The 19,226-nt window shown below is 39.6% G+C and overlaps 1 protein-coding gene and 2 pseudogenes across 6 annotated transcripts in view; all 3 read right to left on the minus strand.

The window, feature by feature from the left end:
* GREB1L (GREB1 like retinoic acid receptor coactivator) overlaps positions 1–19,226 on the minus strand; it is a 283,415-nt gene that overhangs the window by 32,629 nt on the left and 231,560 nt on the right. For all 6 annotated transcript variants that reach the window (XM_040479257.1, XM_040479256.1, XM_040479255.1 and 3 more), the window contains 2 exons: positions 17,820–18,012; positions 2,853–2,986 (listed from right to left, as the gene is read on the minus strand). In XM_040479257.1, coding sequence (XP_040335191.1) covers positions 2,853–2,986; positions 17,820–18,012 — 327 coding nt within the window. The remainder of the gene's footprint in view (positions 1–2,852; positions 2,987–17,819; positions 18,013–19,226) is intronic.
* Positions 10,299–11,708, minus strand: LOC121033112 (ferritin light chain-like; annotated as a pseudogene).
* Positions 12,741–15,155, minus strand: LOC121033113 (tigger transposable element-derived protein 1-like; annotated as a pseudogene).

The raw sequence follows: 19,226 nt of genomic DNA on the forward strand, positions 1-19,226 counted from the left end.
GACAGCAAGGTCTTTGTGGGAGAAATACAGGCTAAGCATGGTGGGAAGGGGTTACTGGTCAATGGAAGGCTTGAGCTCTAGCATGACCTTGGAACCCACATCACTAGAAAGAAAAGCTGAGCTTTCAACGCCTGTGAATCAGAACCTGTTGGGATAGGCACAGCAAGCTAAAGAGGCTTCGGGATGGTCTAGCAACCCCTAGCTTCCCTGAGTGTGGTCTATGGACCAGCAGCAGCATCCAGTGGCAGTATCACCTGGGAGTTTGTTAGAAATGCCAAATTCCCCCACCCCAGATATCTGAATCAGAACTCACATCCTGACAAGATCCCCAGGTAGTTTATATACACATTAAAATTTGAGAAGCACTGGTCTTGTCAGGTTAATTGTTGACACAGTCATAATGGATCATTCCTGGATCCTAACCTCTTGGTGGCACTGAGTTAGCATGGTGGTATTGTCAGCTTATTTCTCTGATACTTGACTACAGTAAAGAAAATTGAGACATGTTTGAAAAATATCAGAAATACAAACAATAATTATTACTAATAATTACTAATTTCAGGGTAGCCACTCCACAGACAGCAGTTTATCTTCCAATAAAGAAGACAACTGCATCTTCCCATAAAGTGTACCTTGGTGCTGGAGAAAACCTCGAGCTGAGTGGGGAAATAGCATCCCCTAGTGGTGAAGCCTCCTATCACCTGAGCACTGCTTAGTCAAGGGAGCCTGGCAAATAGGGGTGTCCTTGAATCATCCCAATACCCATTGGTATCCCACCCCACCCTGCCTGGACTGCCAAGTAAGAGGGTCACTTTGTTCAAATTGGAACTTTTTACAATTACAGAGCAGGCAGAAAATAAATCTCTCATTTGTGTGTTACTCCTTAGAAAGCCAGGCCTGCTGGCAGTTAAGTACAAATGGACAAAGAGGACCCCCTTGCAGGCATGAAGAGGTGCTGGTCAAGAAAGGAGGTGCTGGCGAAATGAGGATGAGCCTGTGAACTTGCTTTCTGGTCGCCAGCTGGCAGCACATGCAGCTGGGTAGGCCATGGGGTGGTTTGCCTTTGTTCCATGTTATAATTCTATTTAAAGTAAGACAAGTGGTCTGCCAGGCGTGCACAGAAAAACCCAGGGTCAAATACCAATTAGGGTCATCAAATGAATAGCATGGTTTTGAAGTGCTTTAGAGCTAGAGAGGACCATGGATGGCCTGGTTTTGACCACTCCCCTTTCTACCAGAAGGAGGATGAGTTAAAAGGATGAGAGAAACCTGGCTACTTGCCCAAGATCATGCAACTGGTCAGGGACAGAGCTGTGTCTGGATTCATTCTGGTCTCTGACAACATTTCCTTACATTGCAAGGATTTGGTAGATTGGGGAAAAGTGAAGAAATCCTTCAGTTTACTCAATGCTGGGCAAGTTCTTCAAACACTCAATAAACTATAGCTAGTATTAGTTTGAGTGACTGGGTTGGAAGAAGTGAGCACACAAGATCCATGTTTAAAGCTTAATGTTTTTTGATGGGCCAGGTAGGAAAGCCAAAGTTAGAATACATGGTAACTTTGATCTATAGGCATTTAGATCTCATACTCTGAAAGAAGTATGAATTTAGAAGTGAATAGTCTTCACAAGCTGTTATATTTGCACTGAACTGTAATTGTTGTTTTGTAAGTATTACCAAGGTTGTAAGAGAAGTTGACAGGATTGACTCTGAATGATATTACCAGAACGGAGGGTACGTTCCAAGCTGGTAGATGAAGCCAGTGGGTGGGAAACACTTAAAAGGGAGACTCATGGGATGATTCTGGAAAGTAAGATCACATGTGCTGTGGAAGGATTAATGTCACAGAGTCGGTTAAGTCTTCTTAAATCCCACAGCTGCAAAAACATAAAATCCTACTCCAAGGCTGTTCCTTTTCTTGACACAGTATAATAACTCTCTGGATAGGCTGTATCTCCCTGTCCTCATTTTTAATCTTTCTTTTTTCTTAGCAAAGTTATAGGGCAGGTTGTTAAATAGGTGGCTTATGATCAACTGGGGCCAGTTTTAAGAATGAAAGCTACTAAATATTAGAATGTGCCTCATCAAAAAGAGTCCAACTGCCCCCGTCACTGGAAGGTCAGACAGACTATTGCAGCGGAGGGCAGGGAGGGCCGTGTATTAGGTTACGTAAATTCTAATGCCTCTGTGATGCTTCAAGTCTATGATCCAAAATCAGAGAGAAAAAAAATAGGAAAACTCTTTACTCTTCTGGAGTTTGACCTGGACTTGGGGAATAAAAAGAAAGCAGAAGAGACAGAAAAGTAATGATCTTTAACTCCCAAGGTCAGGGACTGAAGGAGACACCCTTGGAACTGAACTCACTTCAATGATCTAATTGCTCCTAATTTTCTCCAGTCTATACTCCCACTCTCATAGTAAACTTCAGTTTTTACTGAGTCATCTAAGGGTACTTGCCTGTGTGAATAGAGGAGGAAAGAGGGGAAAATGAAAAAGTGTAGGGTATATGGTGGGGGAGGCCACACCTCAGAGGAACTGGTCTTTAATTAGTAAATCCCTCTGCCCATCTAATCCCCTGGTAGTCACATGCTTGGGAGATGACTCAGAGCATGAAAAGTGGAGCATGATAAGTCCCACTTTGGGTCGCTAGTTTCCTTTGTTAGTCTTGGATGATCACAGAAAACCTATGTGAGTAAAAGGTCATCTTAGGTGATGTTATTTTTATTCTGCCTTTGCATGGGATCTGCACAGCCGGTGCTCCACCAAACTTCCTGTGACAGTGACATAAGAGACTTTCGGCTATTTTAGATACACAAGTATGGCTAAAGTAAAAGTTGAAGGTCCTTACTTACCTTTCCAGGAGTGTGTTCACCATTTTTTCAAAAGTCTCATCACATCTCAAAAGTGGACTTGTGATTCCCCACTGTAGAGACTTACTGTATTCATTCAGGCCAAAGTACAACTTCTCCTCACAGCTCATGTCCTCCTGATTCAAAACAGAGCAAAATCCAGTGAGGAGAGGATGCAATGTGTCTTGTTTTCTAGGGATGGAGAAATCCCTGCAATATATTATTTCCTGGAAGGTTAAAAAAATTGTGAACAAGTGATACTATATCAAACTAAAAAGCTTCTGCACAGCAAAAGAAGCCTCAACAAAATGAAAAGGCAACCTATAGTATAGTTGAAATATTTACAAATCATATATCTGATAAGGGGTTATATCCAAAATATATTTTAAAAACTCACATAACTCAATAGCAAAAACCCAAACAATCCAATTTAAAGACAGGCAGAGGAACTGAATAGACATTTTTCTAAAGAAGACATGCCCATGGCCAGTAGGTACATGAGTAGGTGCTCAACACCGCTAATCATGAGGGCAATGCAAATCAGAATGAGGATCTAATGTATAACAACTTGGTGACCACTGTAGTGAAATATCACCTCACACCTGTTCAATTTTTTTTTTTAAGTAAGTTCTAGGCCCTATGTGGGGCTTGAACTCATGACTCCAAGATCAGGAGTCTCTTGCTCTACTGACTGACTGAGCCAGCCAGGCACCCCACCTCATACCTGTTGGAATAGCTGTTTATCAAAAGGAAAAAAAGATAACAAATGTTGACAAGGATGTGGAGGAAAGCAAACGCTCATGCTTTGTTGGTGGGAGTGTAAGTTGGTACAGCCACCATGGGAAACAATATGGAGGTTCCTCAAATAAATTAAAAATTGAATCATTGATCAATAAATACCCACTTCTGGGTATTTACCCAAAGAAAATGAAAATAGGATATAGAAGAGATATATGCACTCCCATGTTCATTATTCACAATAGCCAGGATATGGAAGCAACTAAGTGTCTGTCAATGGATAAATGGATAAAAAAGATATAGTATGTATATGTATATGTCCACACAATGTAATATTATTCAGTCATGAGAAAGAAGGAAATCCTGACATTTGTAACAAATAGACCTTGAGAGCATAATGCTAAGTGAAATAAGTTAGAGAAAGACAAACACTGCATGGTTTCACTCAGATAAAGGATCTTAAAAAAAAAAAGTCAAACTCATTAAAGCAGAGAGTAGAATAGTGGTTGCCACGGGTGGGGGGGCAGGGGGTAGGTGGGGGAGATAGGAAGAGGTTGGTAAAAGGGTATAAACTTTTAGCTATAAAATGAATAAGGTCTGAGGGTCTAATGTATAATATAGTGACTATAGTTGTTAACACTATAATATATAATTGACATTTGCTAAGAGAGTAGAAACTAAATGTTCTTACTAAAAAATACACATATATTTATATGTATATATAAATATGTGAGATGTTGGATGTATTAATTAACTAGAAGGGAGGAGTCCTTTCACAATGTATGTGTATATGTATATCCAATCATCACAATGTACACTTTAAATATCTTACAATTTTACAATTACAAAATGAATGAGATTTTACAAAAAAAGAGAGAGGAATAGGAAAATCAAGAAACAGATTCTTTTTTTTTTAGTGTTTTTATTATTTATTTTTGAGACAGAGAGAGACAGTACATGAGCAGGGGAGGGACACAAAGAGAGGGAGACACAGAATCTGAAGCAGGCTCCAGGCTCTGAGCTGACAGCACAGAGCCCAACGCAGGGCTCGAACTCATGGAGTGTGAGATCATGACCTGAGCTGAAGTCAGATGCTCAACCAACTGAGCCACCCAGGTGCCCCAAACAGATTCTTAAGTATAGAGAACAAACTGGTGGTTACTAGAGGGGAGGTGGGTGGGAGGATGGGTGAAATAGGTGATGGGGATTAAGGAGGGCACTTGTCGTGATGAACATCAGACGATGTATGTAAGTGTTATATTACTACATACACCTGAAATTAATATAACACTGTATGTTAACTAAAAATGGAATTCAAATAAAACTTAAAGTAAAAAAATGAGATCTTGCCATTTGCAACAACATAGATGGACCAAGAAGCTATAATGCTAAGTGAAACAAATCAGAGAAAGACAAATGCCATATGATTTCACTTACATGTAGAATCTAAAAAACAAAATAAATGAACAAAGAAACAAAGAGACAAACAAAAACCCAAGACTGTTAAATATAGAGAGAATGAATGAATGAACGAATGAATGAATGAATAAAGCAAACTGGTTCATTGCCACAGGGAAGGGGGCATCCTTCCATCAAGGATGGATGAAGTAGATAAAAGGGATTAGGAAGTACAAACTTCCAGTTACAAAACAGAGAAGTCACTGAGATGAAAAGTACTGAATAGGGAATATAGCCAATAATGTTGTAATACTGCTGCTTGGTAACAGATGGTGACTACACTAATGGTAAGCAGTGAGTAATGTATAGAATTGTTGAATCGTTATGTTGTACACCTTAAATTAACATAATACTGTATGTTAATTATAAATAAATTAAAAATAAATAAATAAACATGATAACCAATTGTTAAAATAAAATCAATATCTTATAATTTTATTTGTCAATTATACCTCAATAAAGCTGAAAAAACTGTATTTCATTATACAACCTGATATCAACTTCACAGTTATCTTGGGGACAGAAACCAAACTTCTTTTTCCCTTCAAATGAACTTAATATGTGGTTAATGTTGACCTGCTTTCTTAAGGCAGATGGTGACTTAACAGATGGTTTGTTTTCTCTTTGCTTTGTTCAGGCATGTTCTGAAGAATAGCATTTTTTAGGTTGGTACAGTCACAGGTCAGACTTTTCCCTCATGAAGCAATTCTCTATACTGATACATATGCTATATATAGAACTCTCCGGAGATTAACAAACTCAAAAATCCTATTACAAAAAACTTAACTTTTCTGATGTTATCTAATGATGGTAATTCAGAAAATCTTACTCTTTTACAAAAAAAATATTTATTTAAAAATGGAATCTATGCTTTTCTGCCTTCATAAGCAGAATTCCCTGTATTTAATTTATCCCCCCTTCATGATGACTCAGTCATCACTGTGAAAATGAATTACTATTTTGGGATGTGACACAAAGATTCCCTCAGAGGATCCTGAGATGTATGACAAGATGTCCTTAAATGTAAATAGTCCCAAAATATTCAGCAAGCTTTTTGAGTTCATGCATCTGTGTTTTTTTAAACAATGGTTTTCTTTCCTCTTTTCTACATTAATTTTTCCCAGTCATTTCTCCTAGCTGTAGTGTGGCCCATGTGTTTTAGTCTCTATTTGTTATTTATTATGTATTGGTATTTTTCCTTTTTTAAAAATGTTTATTTTGAGAGAGAGAGCACGAGCAGGGGAGGGACAGAGAGAGAGAGAGAGAGAATCACAAACAGGCTGCATGCTGTCAGCACAGAGCCTTACTCAGGGCTCAATCCCATGAACCATGAGATTATGACATAAACTGAAGTTAAGAGTCAGATGCTTAACTGACTGACCCACATAGGTGCCGCTGGCATTTTTCTTTAAACACGCACAAACTCATTTCATAAAGGTAATACAGCATCTTAAATATAATAAATATAATAAATTACAAATAAATTAAGCAGTCAGAAGAAGAAAAAGCAAGGGTAAGAGAAATAAGATTGGGCCAGGGATGAAGCTAGTGCTCTCAAAAATGCACATTTTGTTTGAAGTGGGCTACAAATTTGTTTCTGAGCTCTTTGGTAACCCAAACAGATAAGCAACTGTGTGATTCAAAAGGCCCAAAAGATAGAAAATAAAGCAATATTTAATTGACAGCTTTTAATTATTTTTTCGTTGCCCCCCAAACCAGTTATTCCTTCTTGTTGGAATAGGATCTTCAAGAGTAAAAATGCTTTATTAGAGGACCAGAGTATGTTCTTCGAAACAGCAGAGCCTTAAAACATACATTGAGCAGCCTCTGTTTTGGAGGCTTGAAAGCCATTTTGTTTATTTGTTTGCTTCCTTCCTTCTGGGTTCTTGGTTGAGTTCTGGATAACTGTGTCAAATGAGTCATTTCAGGATGAAAAGTCATTCATCTGCATTCTCTCCTTATCCGGCTGTTGGCACAGAGTCCGTGGAAAAGCTTTCTCTTCTGTGTATGTGGTCTTCACTTTCCTTCTCGTCTTTGGTCCTGCTTCTTTGGGAAAATCTAAAATCCTACTTCAAGCCTGTTCTTGGAGCATTTTAATGCTCCATTTTAATGCTCCAAGTTAAAATGCAGCATTTTAACTTGCTGGATAGGATGCATCCACCTGTCCTCAGTGTAATTTCTTTCTTAGCAAAATTATGGGGTGGGTTATTAAACAGATGGCTTGTGATCAGTTGGAGCCAGTATTTTATTAATCTACAAAGACTTTGTAGATCAAGAACTAGAGATACTAAAAATGGGAATTAGATGTGAAAACTTTCCCCAATCATTAAGTTTGCATTAAACTATAGCTCTAGTTTTGTATTATAAACCTTGTAATAGACGTCAATGGGACCACCCTTTTAAAATGTTACAAAACTCTGAATGATGTTGTTCAAAAGAAACACGCATCCCGAGAGTCACAAATCACAAATCATACTGAATCACTATGTCTTTTGGAAAAATGTCCCTTCTCCTGCAAAATAAATAAATAAATAAATATCCCTCCCCAAGTCCTGCCCTCCTAATGACCCTCATCCTGTAGCTCTCCCTGTCTTCTCCCTGGTATCCTTGCTCTTCCTCCAGCCAAATGCTCTGCTCTACAGACACTGTTACCTGGAAGGTCACCAAAGACTCCTGAGGCCAAATCCAGTGGTGTGTACCTGTCAGTCCTTGACCTCACTGCCCTTTAGGTAGTTCTCTTCATTGTCTATTTCAATCCACACCAGCTGCTTCTGTGATCATTGTTCTTTTTTTTTTTAATATAATTTATTTTTTTAAAAATTTATATCCAAGTTAGTTAGCATATACTGCAACAATGATTTTAGGAGCAGATTTCTTAAGGCCCCTTACCCGTTTAGCCCATCCCCCCTCCCACAACCCCTCCAGTAACCCTCTGTTTGTTCTCTATATTTAAGAGTCTCTTACGTTTTGTCCCCTTCTCTGTTTTTATATTATTTTTGCTTCCCTTCCCTTATGTTCATCTGTTTTGTCTCTTAAAGTCTTCATACAAGTGAAGTCATATGATATTTGTCATTCTCTAATTTTGCTTAGCATTAATACCCTCTAGTTCCATCCATGTAGTTGCAAATGGCAAGATTTCATTCTTTTTGATTGCCGAGTAATGCTCCATCGTAGGTACATATACTACATCGTTTTTATCCATTCATCTGTTGATGGACAGTTGGGCTCTTTCCATACTTTGCCTATTGTCGATAGCGCTGCTATAAACATTGGGGTGCACGTGCCCCTTCGAAACAGTACACCTGTATCCACTGGATAAATACCTAGTAGTGCAACTGCTGGGTCATAGGGTAGTTCTATTTTTAGTTTTTTGAGGAACCTCCATACTGGTTTCCAGAGTGGCCGCACCAGTTTGCATTCCCACCAGCAGTACAAAAGAGATCCTCTTTCTCCACATCCTCGCCAACATTGTTAATGCTAGCCATTCTGACAGGTGTGAGGTGGTATCTCATCGTGGTTTTGATTTGTATTTCCCTGATGATGAGTGATGTTGAGCATTTTTTGTGTCAGTTGGTCATCTGGATATCTTCTTTGGGGAAGTGTCTATTCATGTCTTTTGCCCACTTCTTCACTGGATTGTTTGTTTTTCAGGTATTGAGTTTGATAAGTTCTTTATAGATTTTTGGATACTAACCCTTTATCTGATATGTCGCTTGCAAATATCTTCTCCCATTCTGTCGGTTGCCTTTTAGTTTTGCTGATTGTTTCCTTCGCTGTGCAGAAGCTTTTTATTTTGATGAGGTCCCAGTAGTTCATTTTTGCTTTTGTTTCCCTTGCCTCCAGAGACGGGTTGAGTAAGAAGTTGCTGCGGCCAAGATCAAAGAGGTTTTTGCCTGCTTTCTCCTCAAGGATTTTGATGGTTTCCTGTCTTATGTTTAGGTCTTTCATCCATTTTGAGTTTATGTAAGAAAGTGGTCCAAGTTCATTTTTCTGCATGTCGCTGTCCAGTTTTCCCAGCACCACTTGCTGAAGAAACTGTCTTTATTCCATTGGATATTCTTTCCTGCTTTATCAAAGATTAGTTGGCCATGTGTTTGTGGGTCCATTTCTGGGTTCTCTCTTCTGTTCCATTGATCTGAGTGTCTGTTTTTGTGCCAGTACCATACATGCTGATAATTTCAGCTTTGTAATACAGTTTAAAGTCCAGGATTGTGATGCCTCCAGCTTTGGTTTTATTTTTCAAGATTGCTTTGGCTATTTGGGGTCTTTTCTGGTTCCATACAAATTTTAGGATTATTTGTTCTAGCTCTGTGAAGAATGCTGGTGTTATTTTGATAGGGATTGCTGTGATCATTGTTCTTGACAAAATATTCCAAAACTATGTCATAAAGCGCCATAAAGTAGAAACTCCAAATGTGCATATGTGATAGTGCACTCATCTCAGCCTTAACTCATTCAAATTCCACCTCATCTGCTCTCCACAGATCATTGTTCCTCTTGAACTTTTTCTTCAACTAAAGGCATCACCTCAAAGACATCTCTGACTGCTGCCTCTTCCCCAATAAAGAAATCCTAGGGGAGGCACTTGGGTGGCTCAGTCAGGTAGGCAATTAAGCATCTGGCTCTTGGGTTTGACTCAGGTCATGATGTTCGTGGGATTGAGCCCCAAGGGCCCCACACATTGACAGTGTGCAGCCTGCTTGGGATTCTCTCTCTCTCTGCCCCTCCCCCATTAGCAAGCACACACACACTCTCTCTTTCTCAAGATAAATAAACTAAAAAAAAAATCCTAAAAAATTCACCATTTCTCCCATTCTTCTTCTTGCTAGGACCACTATGTATTTGTTAATTTTAATCTGAATGATCAGAAAAGTCAAATGACTGATCTCCCTGTTTTTTAAAAAGTTTATTTATTTATTTTGATAGAGAAAGTGCAAACAGGAGAGGGGCAGAAAGAGAGGGAGAGAGAGAATCCCAAGCAGGCTCTGCACTGCCAGCTCAGAGCCCAATGTGGGGCTTGAGCTCACAAACCGTGAGCTGAAGTCGGACACTTAGACTGAGCCACCCAGGCACCCCAACTGATCTCTCTATTTTTAATCACTTTTATTTGACTTCTATCATTAATGAAGTGCCTTAAAATGCAACCTCTCAGCATCTCCTAAAGCTGAACATATGTGTTCATTCCCACATATACACCTGACAAAAATACATACCTGTGTCTACTAAAAGGCATGTGCTAGAATGTTTATAGCAGCACTATTTGAAATAAATGAATGGGATGGATAAATGAATTGTGGTGTTCTCCCAGTGTAATCCATATATGGCAATAAGAATGTTTTACGACTCATGCAAAATAGAGAAGAATCTCACAAACAATGCTGAGTAAAAGAAGCTATATACAAAAGAATGCAAACTGCATGATTCCATTTTTTTTCAAGTTCAAAACTGGGCAAACTAAATGTAGGGTGGAAGAGGCCAGAAGAGTGTTACCCTTTGGTGGGTAGTGCCTGTCTTCTGGGGGTAGTGGTAATGCTCTATTTTTTCATCTTGGGTGCTGATTTTTCATCTTGGGTGCTGAAAGGTGCTTTCAGTTTGTGAAAATTCATCAAGTTGTGCATTTACATTGTTAGTATAAGAATAAAAGAAATACGTGCATTCTGATAATACAGTTGACTCTTGAACAACATAAGTTTGAACTGCATAGGTCCACTTACACAAGGTTTTGTTTTGTTTTCTGCAAAAAGCTTTGTTTCCATTCGGTGCAGGGCTTGGGGGAGGACTTCAGGGGGATTAAAAAGCTGCCTAGTGGCTGCAGGGAGAGGCTCAGGCAGAAGTCCTGAAATCCAGTGGGATGCACATGGGTCCCTCAAAAGCCATTGAGCTCCAAAGGCTCTCAGCTATCATGCTTGAAAGTAAGCCTTTGGAAGAGATACTCATCCAGCCCAGCTTTGGGGGCCAGCCAGCCTGCAGAAGTGACTCAGGTGGTCATCCAACTTTTTGATGGGTTTCACTTCTTCATCTAGGAAGTGGTTCTCCAGGAAGTCACAGAGATGGGGATTTGTGTGGGCAGAACCCAGAACATGCAGATCCAGAAGAGCCTGCTTCAGATTCTTTTCCAAGACCATGGCATCCAGGATTTTACCCTACTCATCTTGACAGGGCTTCTGCACATCCTGAAAAAGGGCATGGCTGCCATGCTGATTTTGTATCTTCAAGAGACTCTCAGCCCTCCAGAGCCACAGGTTGAGGTTGGAATAGAAGCTCAGAGAGATGTAGGTGTTGGAGCCCTGCAGATGAATGTTGGCCAGGCAGTTGAAGGCAGCCTCCACCTTAATGGAATCATTCTGACAAATCCAGGAGCTCATGGTTGATTGGCAATACGGAAGGAGCTAAGCTCAAAAACTGGTCCTAGCTACTCCTGGAGCCAGAAGGTGGTGAGAAGATGGTTCTGGAGGTTGTGACTGGAAAAGAGGTTGGAGGGCAGGTGGAGGGTGGAAGAAGGGGCATCCCTGGGTCTGTTATGTCTAAACACTGTTGAAGCAAGAGACAGATCTGCAGGACTGGCAGTCGCTCTGCCTATTTGCAGATTCTTTACAGTATTGTGAATGTATTTTCTCTTCCTTACAACTTTCTTAATGTTTTCTTTTCTCTAGCTTACTTTATTGTAATAATACATTATATAATAATATGACATACAAAATAGGTGTTATGTTATTGGTAAGGCTTCCGGTCAACAGTAGCCCATTAGTAAAGTTTTGGGGGAGTCAAAATTATATGCAAATTTTCGACTGAGCAGGGGTGGGTCCTCCTGAACCCTGTGTTGTTCAAGGCTCAACCATATTTTTAATAATACTATGCCCTTACAAGAAAATCATTAATGCCTTTGTAATAAGTGTAAACTTTTCCAGCCTGGGACTTCAAGCTTCCGTGTATATATTCCCAAGTTTCTTTTCATCCTCCTAGTGTTCGCTGAAAAATCCCTGTTTCCTCCTCTGTGGTGCTGCCCGAGCTGTCTGCTGTCAGGAGAGCCCACACCTCAGTCTGTCTGCTCCTTCCTTCCTCTCTTGCAAGGCCGAGACACTGTGCTCTCTCCATGTCGCGTTTTCTAATGCTCTTAAGTGGGTGGGACTTCTCCCTCATTTCAATCCCCAGAGCATTTTGATATTTTAAAATTGTCTTATTCCAGGGGTGCCTGGGTGGCTCAGTTGGTTAAGCATCTGACTTCGGCTCAGGTCATTATCTCACAGTTCATGGCTTTGAGCCCGCGTTGGGCTATGTGCTGACAGCCCAGAGCCTGGAGCCCGCTTCAGATTGTGTCTCCCTCTCTCTCTGCCCCTCCCCCACTCATGCTCTGTCTCTCTTTGTCTTTCAAAAATAAATACACATTAAAAATTGTTTTTTAATTTATAAAATTGTTTTCTTCCAGTCTATTATTTTTGCAAATAAAAGTTGTATATATTTAAGGTATACAATGTGGTATTTTTTCTTTTTTTGAAATTGAGACATAACTGACATGTAACACTGTATTAGTTTTCAGGGGTACAACAAAATGATTCTGTTTATATATAGGCATACCTTGGAGATTTGAGGGTTTGGATGCAGACCACCACAATAAACAGGCATTACAATCAAATGAGTCAAATGAATTTTTTGGTTTCCCTGTACATACAAAAGTTATGTTTACACTGTACTATAGTCTATTAAGTGTACAATAGCATTATGTTTAAAAAACAATGTACATACCTTAATTAAAAGATACTTTATTGCTTAAAAATGCTAACCATTATCTGAACTTTCAGCAAATCATAATCTTTTTGCCGGTGGAGGGTCCTGCCTTGATTTTGATGGCTATTGACTGATTTGGTTGGTGGTTGTAGAAGGCTGGGGTGCCTGTGACAATTTCTTAACACAAGACAACAATGAAGCTTGCCACATTGAATGACTCTTCCTTTCATGAGTGACTTCTCTGTAGCAAGTGATGCTGTTTGATAGCATTTTGCCCCCAGTAGAACTTCTTTCAAAATTGGAGTCAATCCTCTCAAACTCTGCCACTGCTTTATCAACTAAGTTCATGTAATATTCTAAATCCTTTGTTGTCATTTCAACAATCTCCACAGCATTCACCAGGAGTAGTTTCCTTCTCAAGACACCACTTTCTTTGTTCACCCATCAGAAGCAACTCCTCATCCATTCAATTTTTATCATGAGATTGCAACAATTCGGTCTCATCTTCAGGTTCTACTTTTAATTTTAGTTCTCTTGCTATTTCCACCACATCTGCAGTGACTTCTTCCACTGAAGTCTTGAACCCCTCAAAGTCATCCACGGGGGTTTTAATCAACTTCTTCCAAACTCCTGGTAATGCTGATATTTTGACCTCTTCCCATGAATCATGAATGTTCTTAATCACCTAGAATGGTGAATCCTTTCCAGAATGTTTTCAACTAACTTTGTCCATTTCCATCAGAGGAATCACTGTCTATGGCAGCCATAGCCTAATGAAATGTATTTTCCTAAATCATAAGAAGTTACTCCTTGACCCATGTGCTGCATAATGGATGTTGTGTTAGTAGTCATGAAAACCACATTCATCTTATTGTACATCTCCATCAGAGCTCTTAGGTTAGCATATACATTGTCAATGAGCAGTAATATATTGAAAGGAATCTTTTTTTTCTGGGCAGTAGGTCTCATCAGTGGGCTTAAAATATTCAGTCAACCATGTTGTAAACAGATGTGCTGTCAACCAGCCTTTGTTGTTACATTTAGAGAATGCAGACAAGAGTAGATTTAGCATAATTCTTCAGGGCCCTAGGATTTTCAGAATGCTCAATGAGCATTGGCTTCAACTTAAAGTCACCAGCTGCAGTAGCCCCTAACAAGACTTTGGAGCTTTGAAGGCAGTCATTGACTTCTCTCTAGCTATGAAAGACCTAGAAGGCATCTTCTTCCAATAGATGGCTGTTACATCTACATTGAAAATTTGTTTCATGTAGCCACCTTCATTAATAATCTAGGTCTTTTGGATAACTTGCTGCAGCTTCTATACCAGCACTTGCTGCACTTTAATGTTATGCAGAAGGCATAAGCTTTCTTAAGCTTTATGATCTAACCTCTGGTAGTTTCCAATCTTTCTTCTGCAGCTTCCTTACCTCTCTCAGTCTTCCCAGAATTGAAGACAGTTAGGGCCTTGGTCTGGATTAGGCTTTGGCTTAAGGGAACGTGGTGGCTGATAGGATCTTCTATCTAGATCATTCAGATCTTCTCCATATCAGCAATAAGGTGTTTTACTTTCTTATTATTCATGTGTTCACTGGGTTAGCACTTTTTTTGAGAGAGAGAGAGAGAGAGAGAGAGCAAGAGCAAGTGTTGGGGAGGGGCAGAGGGAGAGGGAAAGAGAATCTTAAGCAGTCTCCATGTCCAGCACAGAGCCCAATGCAGGGCTCGATCTCACAACCCTGAGATTGTGACCTGAGCTGAAATCAAGAGTTGGATGCTTAACTGACTAAGCCTGCCAGGTGCCTTTTAATTTCCTTCAAGAACTTTTCTTTTATATTCATAACATGGCTGTTTGGAGCAAGAGGCCTAGCTTTCAGCCTGTCTCAGCTTTTGACTTGTCTTCCTCACTAAGCTTAATCATGTCTAGCTTTTGATTTAAAGTGAGAGATGTGCAACTCTTCCCATCACTTGAACACTTAGTGGCCATTGTAGGGTTATTGATTGGCCAAATTTCAATATTGGTGTGTATCCAGAAATAGGGAGGCCTAAGGAGAGGGAGAGAGAGGGGAATGGCCAGTTGGTGGAGCAGTTAGAACACACACACACTTTTATCGATTAAGTCCACGTTCTTACATAGGTGTGGTTTGTGGCACCGCAAAACAATTACAATAGTAACATCAAAGATCAGTGATTATAGATCAGCATAACAAATACAATAATAATTTAAAAATTTTAAATATTGTGAGAATTACCAAAATGTGACATAGAGACCCAAAGTGAGTAAATGCTGTTTGAAAAAATGGCACCAATAGACTTCCTTGATACAGGATTGCCACAAATCTTCATTTGTAAAAATGAAATATCTGCAAAGTACAATAAAGCAAAGCACAACAAAACAAGATATGCCTATATATGTGTGCAATACACATATATATATTGCAAAATGATCACCACAGGAAGTCCAGTTAACATCCATCAGCACATACAGTTATAATTCTTTTTCTCTGGTGATGTGATCTTCTAAGGCCTACTCTCTTAGCAACTTTCAAATATACCATACAGTATTAACTATAGCCATCATGCTGTACATTACATCCCCAGGACTTACTTGTTATTATTTTTATATAATTTACTGTCAAATTGGCTTACATACAACACCCAGTGCTCATCCCAACAAGCACCCTCCTCAATGCCCATCACCCATTTTTCCCCTCTCCCCCATCCTCCCAATCCCTCTCAGTCTGTTCTCTGTATTTAAGAGTCTCTTGTGGTTTGCCTCCCTCCCTCTCTGTAACTATTTTTTCCCCTTCCCTTCCCCCATGGTCTTCTGTTAAGTTTCTCAAGATCCACATATGAGTGACAACATATGATATCTGTCCTTCTCTGACTGACATATTTCACTCAGCATCATACCTTCTAGTTCCATCCATGTTGCTGCAAATGGCAGGATTTTATTCTTTCTCATTGCCAAGTAGTATTCCATTGTATATATATACACTACATCTTTATCCATTCATCAGTTGATGGACATTTAGGCTCTTTCCATAATTTGGCTATTGTTGAAAGTGCTGCTATAAACATTGGGGTACAAGTGCCCCTATGCATCAGCACTCCTTTACCCCTTGGGTAAATTCCTAGTAGTGCTACTGTTGGATCATAGGGTAGTTCTATTTTTAATTTTTTGAGGATTAACTTATTTTATAACTGAACATTTGTATCTTTTGATCCCATTCACCCATTTCATCCACCCCACCCCTGCCTCTGGCAACCACTGATCTCTTTTCTCTATGTATATCTTATTCTACTTTGGATAACAGTGACTTTGATATGTACTTTGCTTTTACCTTTAAATGGTCAGTTCTCTTTGTGTTCTTGGAAAGATCTAACACAAGCCCAACAAGTGCTTAGTATTTTTTTAATTGAATTACCCTGCTTTTTCCAATTTTTCCTTTTTGAGGACGTTAGTTTCAGGATAATGAAAGGAGGCTAATGGTTAGGAGCTTCTTCCCTAATGTGTAAGGGTGAGGGTGTAAGGGTGTAAATTAGATTCAAGTTTGAAGTTTTTATCTTTTTTCTATGTTGATCTCAATTTCACAGTGATGATTTAAAAAAAATTTTTTTTTAATTTTAGAGACAGAGAATGCAAGCAGTAGAGAGGGGCAAAGGGAGAGAGGGAGAGAATCCCAAGCAGACTCCACACTCAGAACAGAGCCTGACATGGGGCTCCATCTCATGACGCTGGTATCATGACATGAGCTGAAATCAAGAGTCTGATGCTCAACTGACTGAGCCACCCAGGCACCTCATAGGGATGATTTTTTTATGTGTGTATGTGTGTGTGTGTGTGTTTTGAGAGCAAGCATGAGTGGGGGAGGGCAGAAGGGGGGGTGGGGGACAGAGGATCTGAAGCTGGGTCTGTGCTGATAGCAGCAAGCCCAATGTGGGGCTCAAACCCACAAACTGCAAGATCATGACCTGAGCCAAAGTCAGATGCTCAACCGACTGAGCTACTCAGGCACCCCTGAATAAATGTTATTCTTACTTAAGACATATCTGGCATCTTTTACTTAAACATGCTTATTTTAAAATATCCATTATGTTTAACATTTTTTCATTTTTAATTTTTTTTAAGTTTATTTATTTTGAGATAGAAAGAGTGCACAAGTAAGGGAGAGGTAGAGAGAGAGGGAGAGAGAAAGAATCCCTAGCAGGCTCTGTATTGTCAGCACAGAGCCCAGTGTGGGACTCAAACCCACGAACCATGAGACCATGATCCAAGCAGAAACCAAGGGTCAGACGCTCAACTGATTGAGCCACCCAGGCGTTCCCACCATGTTTAATATTTTTTAAACAAAGGATCCATTGCTTAATGGCTAATCTTCTTTGTTTTTATGGAACACTTATTTCTTTTTTTTGGTAGTATGTTTGTCATGCATTGTATAGGTCATATAAAATATTTTCCAGGTTTTAGGGACTGAAGCCAAAAAAAATATAGAGTCTTGAATATGTACAACCTTGAGATGGTACTAAACATATTAAGTGCTATTGAGTAATTTAAAGTAACAGTACCATAATCTTATGTTTTAACCAGAAGACTGAGAACTGATTAAAAGAAAAAAATACAGTTGCTGGGGGAACATGAGCATAATTTATAGTCATACAGATCAATAAGACTTCAAAAGGATAATAAATTTCCAAGTCTCAGATTGAAATTAATGGTTTAAAAGCACAAAGATAGTCCAGGCTATTGGTGACTGTATAAAATAACATCACATTTTGGAGGGGGGGGTACTATATAGGATGGACAATTTTGTATCTGTATGATAACCTTAAAAAGAACAATATAATTAGATTTATTTTGGACACACTCATTAGTTTTTAGTCTTATAATAATTGTAATTACATGGAACTTTTAGGAGATAAAGCTTTATGTTAGTTAGAGTTTTGAACTCTTACGGTATTTTACAAAGCCATGACCATATTTTATTACAAGATTCTGCTCCCGGGGGAACTGAGAATAACGACTGTGTATAAGAGAGCAGAATAGAGACTCACCAAGTTGTCCAGCTGTATCCAGTGAACCTCATTGCTGGAGCTGATACGAGACTGTTGGGTCTGTAGTGTGTATGGCAATGAGCTAACCTGGAGCACCAGCAGGTTGAAAGCTTCCAGAACTTCTCTGCAGTTAATGACTCTATCAGCCAATCCATGACTAGGTTCACCATGTGACAAAGAGCCCGAAATGACACTGTAGAAATATTGAAATTCACATTAATAATTTAACAGATTAGATTCAGAAACAGTCATCAAAATGGAGATAATGTTTTAGTTTTTATTTTTCTTTTTCAACTTTTTTTTTTTTTTTTTTTTGGGACAGAGAGAGACAGAGCATGAACGGGGGAGGGGCCGAGAGAGAGGGAGACACAGAATCGGAAACAGGCTCCAGGCTCCGAGCCAGCAGCCCAGAGCCTGACGCGGGGCTCGAACTCACGGACCGCGAGATCGTGACCTGGCTGAAGTCGGACGCTTAACCGACTGCGCCACCCAGGCGCCCCTAGTTTTTATTTTTCTAGTTCTTTTTAACTGGGAGAAGGAGTAGAGGCAACCAACATTTAATTTGAAAGAGAAATAATTACACTCCTTCTTAACACTTTCAGACAGATTTCAAAGATATTTTCCCCCCCTTTGCAGTCTGCCCCTGAAATACCTCCAAGTGTAACTCAGTTCTACAGGCCAAGGATATCTAAATCTGTAGCTGAGATGGATCACTTTGGTCTGAAAGCTCATCTAAATGAGTTTCTCCATCAAAACATGATGCTTGTAAGTGTGCAATAATCGGTACCCCAGAGAGGCAAGGGATCCCCTCTGTGTTAGTGCTACTATTCTTCCTCCCTTGAGGATGTTAGACTATGAGGAGGTTACAAAGGGTCCTCCTACCCCTCAGTATGAACAAAATTTTTACATCTAAATCATTTTCAATTATGTTCAATTTGAATGTACCAGGCTGTTATGCAGCCTCAAAACCACATATTTTTTTTTGTCAAAGAAATAATCTCAGTGCCCTAGGGAATTAAATATAGAGAGATCCAATACACATCCTCACAGCTATTACTCCAAACTTTCAAACATGAGGTATATCAGGTCACGGAGTTATTTCTGCTCAAAGAACACTAGGAACAACTGAAGAGAATCTGGGCAAAGTCCGTCCTTCCTTCCTTCCTTCCTTCCTTCCTTCCTTCCTTCCTTCCTTCCTTCTCTCCTCTCTCCCTCCCCCTCTCCTTCCTTCCTTCCCTCTCTCCTTCCTTCCTTTCTTCCTTCTCTCTCTCTCCCTCCCTCCTTCTTTCTTTCCTTCCTGCTCCCTTCTTTCCTTCTCTCCTTCCCTCCCTCCCTCTCTCTGCTTCTTTCTTCCCTCTTTTTTCTTTCTTTCTTTCTTTCTTTCTTTCTTTCTTTCTTTCTTTCTTT

This window comes from Herpailurus yagouaroundi, unplaced genomic scaffold, assembly GCF_014898765.1.
Source record: "Herpailurus yagouaroundi ecotype Mexico unplaced genomic scaffold, PumYag 142, whole genome shotgun sequence".
NCBI lineage: Eukaryota > Metazoa > Chordata > Mammalia > Carnivora > Felidae > Herpailurus > Herpailurus yagouaroundi.